The 16,262-nt window shown below is 41.6% G+C and overlaps 1 protein-coding gene across 1 annotated transcript; it reads left to right on the forward strand.

Annotated features, from left to right (window-relative positions):
- Positions 1–107: 107 nt before the first annotated feature.
- AKAP4 (A-kinase anchoring protein 4) lies at positions 108–13,585 on the forward strand. The gene is given in 6 exon segments (XM_067722396.1): positions 108–125; positions 2,361–2,459; positions 3,535–3,585; positions 4,148–4,249; positions 10,496–12,631; positions 13,430–13,585. Coding segments are annotated over 5 exon segments (2,544 nt in total). The 5' UTR covers positions 108–125.
- The last annotated feature ends 2,677 nt before the right edge of the window (positions 13,586–16,262 follow it).

The following is a 16,262-nucleotide window of genomic DNA, read 5'->3' on the forward strand; positions in this document are numbered from 1 at the left end:
AGCTTGGAGGGTTGAGGAAAGTAGCAACAACTTGAGTCAGACTGGAAGGATCATCACAGCATCCAAATTTACAAGAAAAAATCATTCCAAGTTCCTACGAAATAGCCTACTCTGATACTACAAAGGTAGGGGCATCTTCCGACTTCTTTTTGACTAGCCAAGGGGGTGTCTTGATGATGAGATGAAACTACAGAAGCTGCTAAGGCAGCCTCAAACTTTCTACTTTCATATTTTTATTCAGGATACCCAGAAAGGACTTTAACATTTCTCTGTTTCTACATAAATCCAAAGATCTCTTGCCACATAACTCTAAATATCTAGAGGGAAACCCAAAGAGAAATAAGCTAAGATGTGAAACTTAATACTGTTTTATTCACAGAGGCTGGTGGTCATTCTGTATAAGAAAAATACAGACCTCCACTGGTAACTAATATGACTAGATTGTTCTGGAAGTCTAGCCTGAAGAGTAATGAGAAGGGAGGTCTTAAGGAGTTGTGAGCTGGACAAAATGTAAACGAAATATGTGTACCCTTCTAGACAGAACAGAAAAAATGTACAGCAGACAACCTGATGTGCTTTTGATGAGAAGGGCTACTGAGTTTGCCAGCCTGCCCCCCCCCCCTTTGCTAAGGTTGCTACAGTTTCAGGCATTATGACCCAACAAATCCTGTTACCATGTGCCAGGGTCAGAAGCAGCGAGGAGAGCCTGGCTCCTTCAGTCTCATCCAACAGCTGATGGGGTGGCAGCCAGCAGCAGGTGCCCAAGAACTTGGCATTTCCCACTTCCATCTCAAGGGGCACATCTCCCTTCTAGGTAGCACATTTTCAGCCAAAGTCTAAAATAACTTCATTATCAAGGTAATAAGTTCATAAATTTTATTTTTTACAGTTTTTTTTTAGGATTTAGACTGAGGCTATATCCAAATCACATGAGGAACCTCTATGCCTCCCCCTCTTTTTCTCTAGGCTAGTGATCTCTAGCTCTTGAAAAAAAGAAACTCCCTCTTCTGAGGATGTGGAAAACCTCTTCCTAAAACTTTTTCAGGGATTTCTAGAGATTTTTGAAGGGAGAGTCCAAGAAGATCTGGGGAAATGAGATGGAGGGGGGTAGGGGGAATGGTAAAGTGTCAAAATGTAGTAGTATCCTGTGAAAGGCTAGCCATCACAGGATAGTTGTTACTAAAATGTTGAGAGTGAGAGAGGCAGAGGGAGGGAGGGAGAGAGGAAGGGAGGAAGAGAGAGGGAAGGAGGGAGAATGGAGGGAGGGAGGGAGAATGGAGGGAGGGAGGGAGGGAGAGAGAGGGAAGGAAGGGCTGAGGGAGAGAAGGCGGAAAGAAGGGGGAGGGAGGGAGGAAGCTAGAGGTTAAAGGGGTCTAATTTTTGAAGGAAGTGAAGGGAAAGGAATTTAACTGCCCTCTAATACTTGGCCCAAAAGGTTTCTCTTGTTAAATTTTAAAGATAAATCAAATTCAACCCCAGATACCAAAACAATTCTACTGAGCTCTTAACTGTATCTTCCTAAATGTGTCTTATATAGGGAAAATCAGTCAGTGGCTTCTGCCATTTCCTTTTTACTTTTAGTTCCAGGCTGGGGTGGGAGGTGGCAGCGGGGTTGAAGGAAGTTGGCAGAGATTATTCTCTCTTTCAAATAAACTTTGTCCTATGGGATCAGGGTCTGGTCTTCCCGCAGACATTTGTCTCTTAGTTATATTTATGGCTATCAGACTGAGTGTTCCCAGTATTCAGAAACTTTTTCTATATATTGTTTTAATAAAAAGAATTATTCACTTTACTGGTATTGACCTTAGTCTTTTCTAGTGGCCCTATGTGGTAGGTAATTTCACTTTCTTTAATGTAATGAGAAAGACTCGGTTTAGACTAGGTTTAGCTAAAATTCAGTTAAAGGGGATGAGGTGAGCTTGACTCTTTGAAGATACCCAAGAGTGGATAAAGAAAAGAGGATACAGATGAGATTTAGTTAATGAGGTTGGGGAGAAGTAAATCACTAAATTTAACCCCACAGTCTCTAGACCTCCTTTTAAATTTACTTCCCAGCCTGTCATTTTTCCTGACTGGCATTTTCCCAAGTCAATATGATACTCCCATGGTTCCAAATACCTGGTTTGGGGAATCTAAATTAAAGAAGACTATGGATTGAGCTAAAAGATAATGATCTTGATCATCAGGTTCAAACATTTCGGAGTGTCCTTCCCCCATGGCTTACCCCACCAGTTCCTAGCCTAAACCTATATGAAACAGAGATGGGTTTCAGAAACCCCTTCAGGGATTCTTATTCAAACTGATTCAGTTTCTAAAAGTCATATATAAGACTTTCAGATTTATTTTCTTTCTCTTTCCAGATGTCTGATAATAATATTGACTGGTTACACAGCCACAGGGGCATGTGCAAGGTAGATCTCTACAGCCCAACAGGACAGCAAGATCAGGACCAGAAAGTGGTAATATACAAAATGACTCCTACAAAGAAAGGCTTGGCATTTGGGTATAGATATCCTGGAGCCCAGGATAGACTAATGGATAGTGGTACTGTGACTTCTCCAAGGAATCAAGCTCAGTAAGGTCTGTGGGAGACCAATGTGCTCATACATCACACAGGGACAATTCAAGGGAGGGGCAAGATGAGGAGTGATGTGAAGGAGCTGAGGAGGGGAGGCTTGTGGGGGAGCCTGAGGGGAGCCAGGGGTGGTGGTTGCCTAGTTACCAGCCTCTATTATCTCACACCTCTGAAGTCATAATAATGTCGCCTAGCTACCAGTAAGTTACCCTAAACCTGGACTCCTTCAGGAGGGCAAAATATGTATTTTTCCTAATGAATAACAATAAAAAGCACCTATTAAACACAGAAATGTTTATCCATGTACCACTTAAAATCTTCTATGTCATCAATAGTAAAAACACCACATCTTGGCAACATTAGTGTAGTAGAAAGTGCTCCAAACTGGGAGCCAGGGGAATCGAGTTCTAATAGGAGTTCCACTTTTGAGTCTGTGTCAGTAGGGCAAGCCATCTCCCTTCTCAGTTTTCTCAATAAATGTGGATATTGTATTTTGGGCCTCTTTCTCTCACACGTAGGTATTCTCATTTAGGAAATATAGTAACATTAAGATTCTGTCTGCCTAGAAGTTGAGACACAGATGTAGAGAACAAACGTATGGACACCAAGGGGGAAAAGCCGCGGGGGCGTGGGGATGGTGGTGTGCTGAATTGGGCGATAGGGATTGACATGTATACACTGATGTGTATAAAACTGATGACTAATAAGAACCTGCTGTATAAAAAAGTAAATAAAATAAAATTCAAAAATTTAAAAAAGATTCTGTCTGCCTAATAAAAATCATTTGTCTATTGTTTATTAAGTACTTAACTATGTCTAGGTGCTCTACTAAAAGCTTTACACGCACTATCTCAATCAATCCTCACAAGAACCCGATAAGGTAGGTGCTACTATCATCTCCCAGAGAAATTAAGGCCTTTTCTCTAGAATTTTTCTAAATTCATCTTAATTTGATGCAGATATACTTTGTTGATGTGTCCACCCTGAACATGGAAGATAAAGATTCTAAGGTGGGTACTCTCTGCTTCCCTCAGAGTTGGAATGGGTGGGAGGATGCTGAGAAGGGTTAACAGTTTCAGCATGAGGAAAGGGAAAGGTTGTGGCAGAGGGTGGAAAGGTGACGGGGACTCAGGTGGGAAGCCATCATTCTCATGAGCCCATGATCCCTGGTTTGGAATTTACTGTCATTCTTGATACCAAATCTCATTTTATAAGCCACTTAAGTCGCTGGTAGGACTAAAAGAATGAAAGCATGGAAGATAGCATGTCAGAAAAGCAGGGCGGGGGGGGGGGAAACCCTGTCCAAAAGGTTGATGTTTAATGGAATATGGTTCCTGAGACTGATGGCTTTGTGAATACCTTCAGTGGGGTGGGAGGGAGTAGTAATTTGTAGAGGGAGCTTTATCTCATTCTTCAAAGACTAGCTAGCCTTACAAGCCTACCTTTCCTTCAGAAAGAAAGGGGATAATAGGAGAAATGACATTCATGCTTTGAAGTAGTAGCCTAGCAGGTCAGCTTGGAGAAGTCTCAAAAAGCAACTTTTCACAAGAATCTTGCCCTTTAATTCCATAGGATGCTGCTGGTTCCAATTCAGAAGGTGACTTAAACCTGGAGAATCTGGAAGAAGAAGAAATTATTGTGATCAAGGATACTGAGAAGCAAGACTCGTCTAAGGTATAGACTTAGCCTCTGAGTCTACCCTTTCTCATTCCCAGAGCCCAGTGCTGAATCTGAGGACTCTGGTTCAGAGATAGTAAGAGAACTATTGTCAAACAGGCCCAAAATACAAATATTATGATATTCTAGAGAACACAGGCCTAAGCTCACAGTCACAGTAAGTTAAATGCTCAGGTAACTCACAATGACACTATCACAGAGGCTCAGAATGCCCTCTCCTAATTTCAGGTACCTACAGCAAAAAATCTCGCTACGCTTATCTTAACAAAGATATGGGCTTATAAGCAAAATCCTTTGCAATGTTCTTTGCTGGCTTGTAATGGACTTGTGTGCCCCACATTGCCCAGTGTCCAACAATGAAGAAAGAGGATATGAAGAAGAGCGAGTCCACAACAACCAAAAACTGTAGTTGCCCTACCCTGTTGTCTAAGAGATTACCCAGGCTGTTGGGTAGCATAAAGTTCAACGCAATTACACTTGCACACCACTGTCAGATATGGAATCCTTTTGTTTTTTGTGTAAATATCCCAAATTACACCTGGCAGGCTGGTTTGGGGTAGGCATTAGAGCACATGACAAGTCACTCTCACTGTCCTAGGAGCCTAGAGTAGCTGATATTGGAACAGGATATTTGGCTTCAGTGCAAAGGAGTCAAATATTTCTTGTTGTGTTCCTAGGCTCATATTATAACCAGAAACATCATTTTTGACCCCAGATGCCTTTGGAGTGATGAGAGTAGCCCCTGAGGAAGGGAAAACCAGTTACAAAATATTCTCCAAAGAGTCTTGGGTTCAGTTGGGGGTGGCCAACTCCATTTTGGGGTCTTAATAAAAGGATATACCTGGTGTTTGGGGTTTTTGGGGGGGGTTTTGTTATTGTTTTTTTGAAATTTATTTTATTTTATTTATTTTTTTATACAGCAGGCTCTTATTAGTCATCCATTTTATACACATCAGCGTATACAGGTCAATCCCAATCTCCTAATTCATCACACCAACACCCCCATCCCCTGCCACTTTCCCCCGTTGTTGTCCATATGTTTGTTCTCTACATCTGTGTCTCACTTTCTGCCCTGCAAACCGGTTCATCTGTACCATTTTTCTAGGTTCCACATATATGCTTTAATACACGATATTTGTTTTTCTCTTTCTGACTTACTTCACTCTGTATTACAGTCTCTAGACCCATCCACGTCTCTACAAATGATCCAATTTTGTTCCTTTTTATGGCTGAGTAATATTCCACTGTATATATGTACCACTTCTTCTTTATCCATTCGTCTGTCGATGGGCATTTAGGTTGCTTCCATGACCTGGCTATTGTAAATAGTGCTGCAGTGAACTTTGGAGTGCATGTGTCTTTTTGAATTATGGTTTTCTCTCGGTATATGCCCAGTAGTGGGATTGCTGGGTCATATGGTAATTCTATTTTTAGTTTTTTAAGGAACCTCCATACTGTTCTCCATAGTGGCTGTATCAATTTATATTCCCACCAACAGTGCAAGAGGGTTCCCTTTTCTCCACACCCTCTCCAGCATTTATCCTTTGTAGATTTTCTGATGATGCCCATTCTAACTGGTCTGAGGTGATACCTCATTGTAGTTTTGATTTGCATTTCTCTAATAATTAGTGATGTTGAGCAACTTTTCATGTGCTTCTTGGCCATATGTATGTCTTCTTTGGAGAAATATCTATTCAGGTCTTCTGCCCATTTTTTGATTGGGTTGTTTGTTTTTTAAACATTGAGCTGCATGAGCTGTTTATATACTTTGGAGATTAATCCTTTGTCCGTTGATTCATTTGCAAATATTTTCTCCCATTCTGAGGGTTGTCTTTTCATCTTGTTTATGGCTTCCTTTGCTGTGCAAAAGCTTTGAAGTTTCATTAGGTCTCTTTTGTTTATTTTTGTTTTTATTTCCATTACTCTAGGAGGAGGATCAAAAATGATCTTGCTCTGATTTATGTCAAAGAGTGTTCTTCCTATGTTTTCCTTTAAGAGTTTTATAGTGTCCAGTCTTACATTTAGGTCTGTAATCCATTTTTAGTTTATTTCTATGTATTGTGTTAGGGAGTGTTCTAATTTCATTCTTTACTAGTGTAGCTGTCCAGTTTTCCCAGCACCACTTACTGAAGAGACTGTCTTTTCTCCATTGTATATCCTTGCCTCCTTTGTCATAAATTAGTTGACCATAGGTACGTGAGTTTATCTCTGGGCTTTCTATCTTGTTCCATTGATCTATATTTCTGTTTTTGTGCCAGTACCATGTTGCCTTGATTACTGTAGCTTTGTAGTATAGTCTGAAGCCAGGGAGTCTGATTCCTGCAGATCTGCTTTTTTCCCTCAAGACTGCTTTGGCTATTCGGGGTCTTTTGTGTTTCCATACAAATTTTAAGATTTTTTGTTCTAGTTCTGTAAAAAATGCCATTGGTAATTTGACAGGGATTGCATTGAATCTGTAGATTGCTTTGCGTAGTATAGTCATGTTCACAATATTGATTCTTCCAATCCAGGAACATGGTATATCTCTCCATCTGTTGGCATCATCTTTAATTTATTTCATCAGTGTCTTATAGTTTTCTGCATACAGGTCTTTTGTCTCCCTAGGTCTGAGGTGGGTTTCTTTTAGACAGCATATATATGGGTTTTGTTTTTGTATCCATTCAGCAAGCCTGTGTCTTTTGGTTGGAGCATTTAATCCATTCACGTTTAAGGTAATTATCGATATGTATGTTCCTCCGACCATTTTCTTAATTGTTTTGGGTTTGTTTTTGTAGGTCCTTTTCTTCTCTTGCGTTTCCCACTTAGAGACGTTCCTTTAGCATTTGTTGTAGAGCTGGTTTGGTGGTGCTGAATTCTCTTAGCTTTTGCTTGTCTGTAAAGCTTTTGATTTCTCCATTGGATCTGAATGAGATCGTTGCCGGGTAGAGTAATCTTGCTTGTAGATTCTTCCCTTTCATCACTTTAAGTATATCATGCCACTCCCTTCTGGCTTGTGGAGTTTCTGCTGAGAAATCAGCTGTTAACCTTCTGGGAGTTCCCTTGTATGTTGTCGTTTTTCCCTTGCTGCTTTCAACAAGTTTTCTTTGTCTTTAATTTTTGCTAATTTGATTACTATGTGTCTTGGTATGTTTCTCCTTGGGTTTATCCTGTATGGGACTCTCTGTGCTTCCTGGACTTGGGTGGCTATTTCCTTTCCCATGTTAGGGAAGTTTTCGACTATAATCTCTTCAAATATTTTCTCGTGTCCTTTCTCTCTCTCTCTTCCTTCTGGGACCCCTATAATGTGAATGTTGTTGCGTTTAATGTTGTCCCAGAGGTCTCTTAGGCTGTCTTCATTTCTTTTCACTCTTTTTTCTTTATTCTGTTCCTCAGCAGTGAATTCCACCATTCTGTCTTCCAGGTCACTTGTCCATTCTTTTGCTTCAGTTATTCTGCTATTGATTCCCTCTAGTGTATTTTTCATTTCACTTATTGTATTGTTCACCTCTGTTTGTTTGTTCTTTAATTCTTCTAGGTTTGTTAGACATTTGTTGCATCTTCTCGATCTTTGCCTCCATTCTTTTTCCAAGGTCCTGGATCATCTTCACTATCATTATTCTGAATTCTTTTTCTGGAAGGTTGCCTATCTGCACTTCATTTAGTTGTTTTTCTGGGGTTTTATCTTGTTCCTCCATCTGGTACATAGCCCTCTGCCTTTTCATCTTGTCTCTCTTTCTGTGAATGTGGTTTTTGTTCCACAGGCTGCAGGATTGTAGTTCTTCTTGCTTCTTGTCTGCCCTCTGGTGGATGAGGCTATCTAAGGGGCTTGATGGGAGGGACTGGTGGTGGGTAGAGCTGACTGTTGCTCTGGTGGGCAGAGCTCAGTAAAACTCTAATCTGCTTGAATGCTGATGGGCAGGGCTGGGTTCCCTCCCTGTTGGTTGTTTGGCCTGAGGTAACCCAACACTGGAGCCTACCCAGTCTCTTTGATGGGGCTAATGGCGGACTCTGGGAGCACTCTCGCCAAGGAGTACTTCCCAGAACTTTTGCTGCCAGTGTCCTTGTCCTCACAGTGAGCCAGAGCCATCCCCCACCTCTGCAGGAGACCCTCCAACACTAGCAGGTAGGTCTGGTTCAGTCTCCCATGGGGTCACTGCTCCTTCCCATGCGCACACTACTTTGTGTGTGGCCTCCAAGAGTGGAGTCTCTGTTTCCCCCAGTCCTATCAAAGTCTTGCTGTCAAATCCCGTTAGCCTTCAAAGTCTGATTCTCTAGGAATTCCTCTTCTTTTTGCTGGACCCCCAGGTTGGGAAGCCTGATGTGGGGCTCAGAACCTTCACTCCAGTGGGTGGACTTCTGTGGTATAAGTGTTCTCCAGTTTGTGTGTCACCCACTCAGCAGTTATGGGATTTGATTTTATCGTGATTGTGCCCCTCCTACCATCTCATTGTGGCTTCTCCTTTGTCTTTGGATGTGGGGTATCTTTTTTGGTGAGTTCCAGTGTCTTCCTGTTGATGATTGTTCAGCAGTTAGTTGTGATTCTGGTGTTCTTGCAAGAGAGATTGAGAGCATGTCCTTCTACTCTGCCATCTTGAACCAATCTCTGGTGTTTGTTTTTAAAAGAGGAGCCCATACTTACTACACACAATGCAGGTCTACTTTATTGCAACTGAAGCCCTTTTGCAAAAAGTGGACCTTATTATGACTTCATGTTTCTAGGAATTCATGGTGATGAAGCAATGAATGGAGCAAAGAGGGCAATGGTACTTAGTGCTGAGTAGATGTGTACACAATATGTATACACATATCTAAACATGGGCATACACAGTCACAAGTATAGATATACACATATACGTTTACACAAAGTGACATACACATAGATATATACATGTATATACGTTAACAAAAAATAATTTATAAAATAATTTATAATAATTTGTAGCCAGGCCAAACACATGCCTGGCTACATGTGACACTGACAAACACACACAAGCATTGAAATAACAAACTTATGTATAGTGATCTAGTCATAACAATGACTTACACACATATGCAAAGATATACAGTTATACAGAGTCAGACACACTAATGTGCCCACATGTGATACACATAAACATTTATATATACATCCAAGCACACTATGCATAAACACACACTCACATTGATACACACAAGCCTTGATCAAAACAGACCATGCAGACTCAGGTACAGGCATACTCACTTATAAATATACCTCATGTTGATACACACACATACAAACTTTAACAAAGTGACACATTAACTAACGCACATGCTTGTGTACACTGATACACATATTGACACAAATGCAGTGACATCCCCACTCATGTACTCACAGACACACTCAAATGCCAGTGTGTATGCAACACTGACATACATCAATCATTGACATAGTATATAAATATAACATAAACTGATACCTAATATATCGATATACACAGTCATTATACAATCACCTATTTATACATACTCATTTTTAACATACATATTTATTAATATATTATACATTAATTATATATTAATATATTGATGAGTATGTATGCTAATACCTGAATGTATGTTTCAACATATATAAATACATTTATCGCTGCATGATACATGCTATTGGATTTATATCATAAACACATATGCAGCTCTCTCAACTTGACACTTGCTTATTTTCATATTCAGAGACACACTGATATACACACACATATTTTTACATTCACATATATGTACAAAATATACATACTAACATGCACATGCTGGCCTCTACAGTTGACATATACAATGGGTATGATGTCAGCACATTATGACACATGCTTACACACGGTGACATCACACACTGTGCATTGACATACACATATGCACACACATACACACAGGCACATTTTCACACACTAACAGTACAAACTGACACATGTTCCCACTCATGAATTGATATATTGATGTGTATATACACACACGACAGAGACACTGACATATTTTTGACATGTATTGAAATAAGCACACATACTCAGATGAAATTGACAAACATATTGATAACACTTGTGTATAGTTAAGTGTACAGATGTATCTACTCTGAGCTTTTGTTGCTGTCACTTGTGCATGAACGTGTATTAATGGATATAGTTGTGTGTTATGCGCCCATGCAAATACTAAAGGCCAAATCCCTAATCTGTGCAACTTGGAAGATATATCTTCTAAATACAATAGGGGAAAGAAGTAGCCTAGCCAAAGCCTTATGGATAGGTCTTCTTTTTTTAGATGGAGAGGTCAGTGTGCCTTTTCAAACAAGCTCCTTCTAATCCTATAAGTGTCCTCTATCGTCTACTCAGTGATCTTCAGAAATACGCCTTGTGTTTCCAACAGGCACTTAGCCCCTCATCCTCTAGCTGTAGACGTCAAGTAGGAGACACAGAGGGCAAATATCACAAACTGCCCACTGGGAACTGCTACAGAGGCTATGCCAATCAACTGAAAATGGATTACGTGGACAAAGGACCTCAAGGCCAACATCTGGAAATGACAGCGGCCAAAAACACCAACAATAACCAGAGTCCTTTCACCCCACCAGCCAAATCTCCTAGCAATCAGAGGACAGTTATCTCCCCTGATGGAGAATGTTCTACGGATGACCCTTCCTTCTATGTCAGCCGACTATCTCCTCTGGTGATCCAGATGGCCCGTAAGAAAATCAAGGAGAAGTTGGAAGGTGGAAGCAAATGTCTTCATCATTCAATCTATCCACCCAGTGGGGACAAAGGGAAAAACAGCCCTCATAGTGCTGTGAGCAAGATCACTTCTGAAATGGCCCATGATGCTGTGGAAGTGACCTCTGCAGAAAGGCAGGGCACTGGGGAGGAGTGTAGGGAAGGTGGCCGAAAAACCTTTCTGTATAGTGAATTATCCAACAAGAGCAAAGGTGGAGACAAATACATGTGCCAAAGAGACAACAAAGAATTTGCAGATTCGATCAGCAAAATGTTCATGGTTTATGCAAATCAAGTGGCATCTGACACAATGTTCTCTGTCATGCAGAACTTGAAAGTTCATAGCTCTGGGAAGCCAATTCCAGCTTGTGAGGTCGTGAGGAGGGTGCTGTTAAAACACACCAAGGAAATTGTGTCCGATTTGATTGACTCCTGCGTGAAGAACCTACGTAATATCACTGGGGTCCTGATGGCCAACTCAGACTTTTTCTCAACTGTCAGGAGGAATCTGTTCAACCATGGGAAACAAAACACTGCTGATATCATGGAGGCCATGCTGAAGCGTCTTGTCTGTGCTCTTCTTGGGGAAAAAAAGGAAACTAAGTCTCAGAGTTTGTCATATGCATCCTTGAAGGCTGGGTGCCATGATCCCAAATGCAAGAACCAAAGTCTCGAATTCTCAGCCATGAAGGCCGAGATGAAGGGGAAGGGCAAGGGCAAAATGAAACCAGAGAAGTGCAAGTCATTGACCAGTGCTGAGAAAGGCAGTGAACATACCCTCAAGGAGAGCCTGACAATGTGGAACCAAAATCAAGGCAGTCAAGGCAAGATGGCTGGCAAAGCATGGACCAATAAGGAGGAAAAGAGAGAGAAGATCAGCCTTTCCATGGATTCACTGGCAAAGGACTTGATTGTCTCTGCCCTTAGGCTGATCCAATACTATCTGACCCAGCAGGCCAAGGGCAAAGATGCATTTAAAGACTGTCCTTGTTCTACCACCAGCTATATGACTCAGAGTGCCCAATACAAAAAGTGCAGAGGTAGCCAAAGTGTCAAGGCACTTTCAATGAAACATCTAGAATCTCGTGGAGCACCTGGATCATCCACCTCTCAAAAGGAGAATGAACACCTGGACTCCCAGAGGCTGGATATGTCAAACATCATTCTGTCACTGATTCAAAAACTGCTTAGTGAGAGCTCCTTCAACTGTGGAGATCTATGTGAAGGTGAGAACAAACGTTCTGAGCCCAGGACAGACAAAGGAGCCTCCATGTCCAAGAGGCCTGACAAAGGGGAAGAAAAATGCCAGGACAATCAAGAACTTGACTTTATCAGTGGGATGAAGCAAGTGAGCCGACAATTTATAGATCAACTGGTAGAATCTGTGATGAAGCTGTGCCTTATCATGGCTAAGTATAGCAACAATGGGGCAGCCCTTGCTGAGTTGGAAGAATAAGCAGCCTTGGCCAACAACCCCAACTACCAGGCCGGTGGCCCCAGATGTAGTCATGATGCTGCGATGTCACAGAACTATCAAGACTCTCCTGGAACTGAAGTCATTGTCAATAATCAGTGCTCAACAAGTAGCTTGCAAAAGCAGCTCCAGGCTGTCCTGCAGTGGATTGCAGCCTCACAATTTAACATACCCATGCTCTACTTCATGGGAGATGATGCTGGACAACTGAAGAAGGTAAGCAATGCAACAAGGAACAAGAAGAAAGAGGGTTAGAATGGGTAGGGGCAGGGAGGCGGTATTGTACTTAGAGCCCAAGAAGCAGTCCATTTTTTTGAGTCTGTTCTTTAACATGTGACTCATGAATTACTCTCACCTCATAAAGACACAAAAGTGATGAACCATTAGTTACATAGGGCTCTGGACAACTCAAGTCCTGTGTACTTCCAAGAGGAGGAGAGTGAGATTAGCTCATTTTGTCAGTGATCCTTTCAACAAACTATTTGGTAAAACATCAGGGAGCAATTTTTAAGTCTTATGTTTTGCACACGTGTGCATGCACACACACACACACACACACACACACACACACACCCCACAGCTGTGTTTCCTACATTAGATGGATTCCAGAGAAATAAAATACTGAACCAAATTATCCTCCCTATTTCCAATCTCATGTACTTTTTTTTAGGGAGGCAGGGGAATGGCAACCCCTAACCTTGACCTAGAAATCAGTACAGATTAACTGAAGGATCCCAGTACCTGATGAAAAGTATTAGTGAACACAATTGATTCCAGAGTTTGTTTTTTGAAGCTCAAAAAGAAAGGACCTTTGGCATTTTAATCTATGCCATTAGAGGAGGGTCCAGAAAAAAGGAAAGCCATGTCAGCAGCCTCCAGTCCTGGACCTGTGGCAGCCTTTAATCCTAGAATCATAGCATAGGCAGGAAGGTGGGTGGGGTATAGTAGACTTTCTCCGTCGGGGCCCTGGCTCCAAAAGCATCATGTGACTCAAGGTATCTGCTCTCTCCACAGCTTCCTGAAGTTTCAGCTAAAGCAGCAGAGAAGGGGTACAGGGTAGGAGATCTTCTTCAAGAGGTCATGAAGTTCACCAAGGAACAACCACTGGATGAAGCCGTGGGAAACATGGCTAGAAAACAACTGCTAGACTGGCTGCTCACTAACCTGTGAGCCAACAATTCTTTCTCCTCTCCGTTTACTCCCCACCCCCAGCAGCATTCTATCCCAGCTGGAGCACCCTCTACCATCAGACCAGTGAACTGCACGCTGCACGACTGTATTTTCCAATACATCTGAGCAGTTGGACTGTGCAAATACAGGGTGTCCAACAAACTGGGCAAGAACTTGAATAAAAAAAACTTTTTTTAAATTGTGTCATTGTTTTCTTGGTCAGATATATCCGAGGCAAGGGAGGGGAATGCGTCCAATTTCAAGGACTGGTGATACAGTGTTGGACTTGTGTCCGGATCTCACCCTGGGTTATTTTCTAAGCACCCAAGACACAGGGATATAACCCATGTCCAAGTTCCTAAGTCATCCGGTTTATCCAAATCTCAGTTCACAAGCTATTTAGAGTTTTGCCACCTGTGGTCTCCCTGTTTCTCCCAGAATTTCACAGTTAACTTGATAATCCCCCTTCTAATCCCAAGGATGCAGCTTTCTTGATCACTTTTAAGAGTTTGTAGATGGGCTAGCTTAGATGAAAAACAAACTGAAGAAAGTATATTACCCACGGACACACATACACTCCCACTGTTCACTGCACATGGTTAAACACTATCCAGAACTACAATGGGATCTGATCCTCCCCCACACATAATAAAGCTTCCTTATAAGTCATTTCCTCCAACTGATGAGATTTCCTTGTTTTCCAGCAGTCTGAGAGAAAAATTTGCAGAGAACAAAGCTACAGAATGGTAAATTCTTCACAGTCACCTTATGTGAATCCCAATGTCTCCTTTGAGACTAGCACTAAATTCCTAGATTTGCTCTATGCTTCTCAGAAGTCTATCACAATGCTATAATTCATTACAAATCAGATCAAGACAGTGGTTTCAGCCCTGTGGTCCTCTGTTAGCTAGTTTGCTGTGGCATTCCTTGGCACCTTTGAGGTGCTTGTGGCTTAGTAGAACAAGCACAGATGTGGCTTCCTTCTCGACTCAAAAGTTAAAGCTTTGGCCTCTTACTAGTTGCATGGCCTTAGAGTCACCTAGGTAGACTCTGAGCCTTTTCCTTTATCTGCAAAATGTAGACAAAAATTACCCTCTCTGTTTAGAGGTTAAACTAGAAGAATAGATGTAATGATGCTTTGCAAGGAGAATCTTGTTACAAATTAGATATGGGATTGAAGTTGTACCTCTCAAAGCCCATCCTAACACAGTTGCAAGTGCCCTTGATATATTTCCAAACTGAAAGCAAGATCCTCTGAGTGTGGGACCCAGAAAGGCACATTTTGGGGGAGATAAGAAGCATACAGACAAACTTTGACAACTTCTCTACAATGCCTGGACCAGTCAGATAGAAGTAAAGGTAGGCTCCTTCAAAGCCAGGATTTTAAAACTCCCCAGCCCTTCTAAAGCTAATCAAACCTTTTCTAGTCTCACCCTGACCCCATGAAAATCTTTGGAGTTAAGCTACCACAGAACATTCTCTTTGTCCTTGAAGAAAATCCTTAATAAACAAATCCCGGGACCAGGTCTGCATTTCTGATGACTCAGTCCTCCCTGAGCACAGCTGGGTCCCATAGTACTTTACTTCCTTGATTAACTCGGCTCTTGACTTACTCCTGATTTTTATTATGAGGCGGCCTTGGGGATTCTTTGGAACGTGGAAATAGAGCAAAGGAAGTTATATGTTCTGTTAAATGAGGGCCATTGGGGCAAAATGGTCTCTAAGGGCCCTTCCAGCTCTGACATTTGAGGATTCTAAGAGTTTCTCTTCCATAATTTCTCAGGGAAACTTGTGTGGATGAGGTAAGATCAGGGTGAGGAAACTTGATTTTTGCCAGAGCTAACTGACAGACTCCAGCAGAGAAAGGAATGCTTTGGGCCAGACAGGGCCCTGACAAGGATCTGGAGGAGCTCAACAGGCCTTGGGGTTTATTCCTGGAGGGTGAGACCCTGACCTTTCACCCCTCTAAATGGGGAAGTGATCCCAGGCATCCTATTAGCAATGTGGCCACTGCCAGCAGCTCAGCTTTCTGCTGAGCTGAAAGCCCCACATATAGGAAAGGGATGACAGGAGCAGAAGGAGAAGGAAAACAGGATTATCTCCTGGCAGGCAGTGTCACTGGTTTGATATCTCTGACAATTTTAGTCTTTCTGAACATCAGGCCTCCATTTCACAAGAAAGTTGTGAGCAGAACTCATCTGGGAGGTTACCACAGGGCCAGGCCTAGGCTGAGGTGAGGCAAGAGAGACATTTTCCTCAGAGGCAAAATTTAAGGGGGCAGCAGAAAAAACTTGGTAATCAAAATCAGTAGTTTTTTTTTAATTGAAGTATAGTTGATTTACAATGTTGTGTTAATTTTTGCTGTACAGCAAAGTGACTCTGTCACACATATATACTTTTTCATATGCTTTTCCATTATGGTTTATCACAGGATAATGAATATAGTTCCCTGTGCTATACAGTAGGACCTTGTTGTTTATTCATCCTATATCTATAATAGTTTGCACCTGCTAATCCCAAACTCCCCAAATCAATAGCTTTAATGTACCATTTAAGAAATCAAAATTAATGCAGAGTATCAAAGTGTCAAATATTGTAATAAAGAGGATTAGTAACAGTGCCAGGCCAAAACATAATGGAGCATAAGGTAAAAGGAAAAATTGGTAAGACCTTTTAT

The sequence above is a fragment of the Pseudorca crassidens genome, chromosome X, assembly GCF_039906515.1.
Source record: "Pseudorca crassidens isolate mPseCra1 chromosome X, mPseCra1.hap1, whole genome shotgun sequence".
NCBI lineage: Eukaryota > Metazoa > Chordata > Mammalia > Artiodactyla > Delphinidae > Pseudorca > Pseudorca crassidens.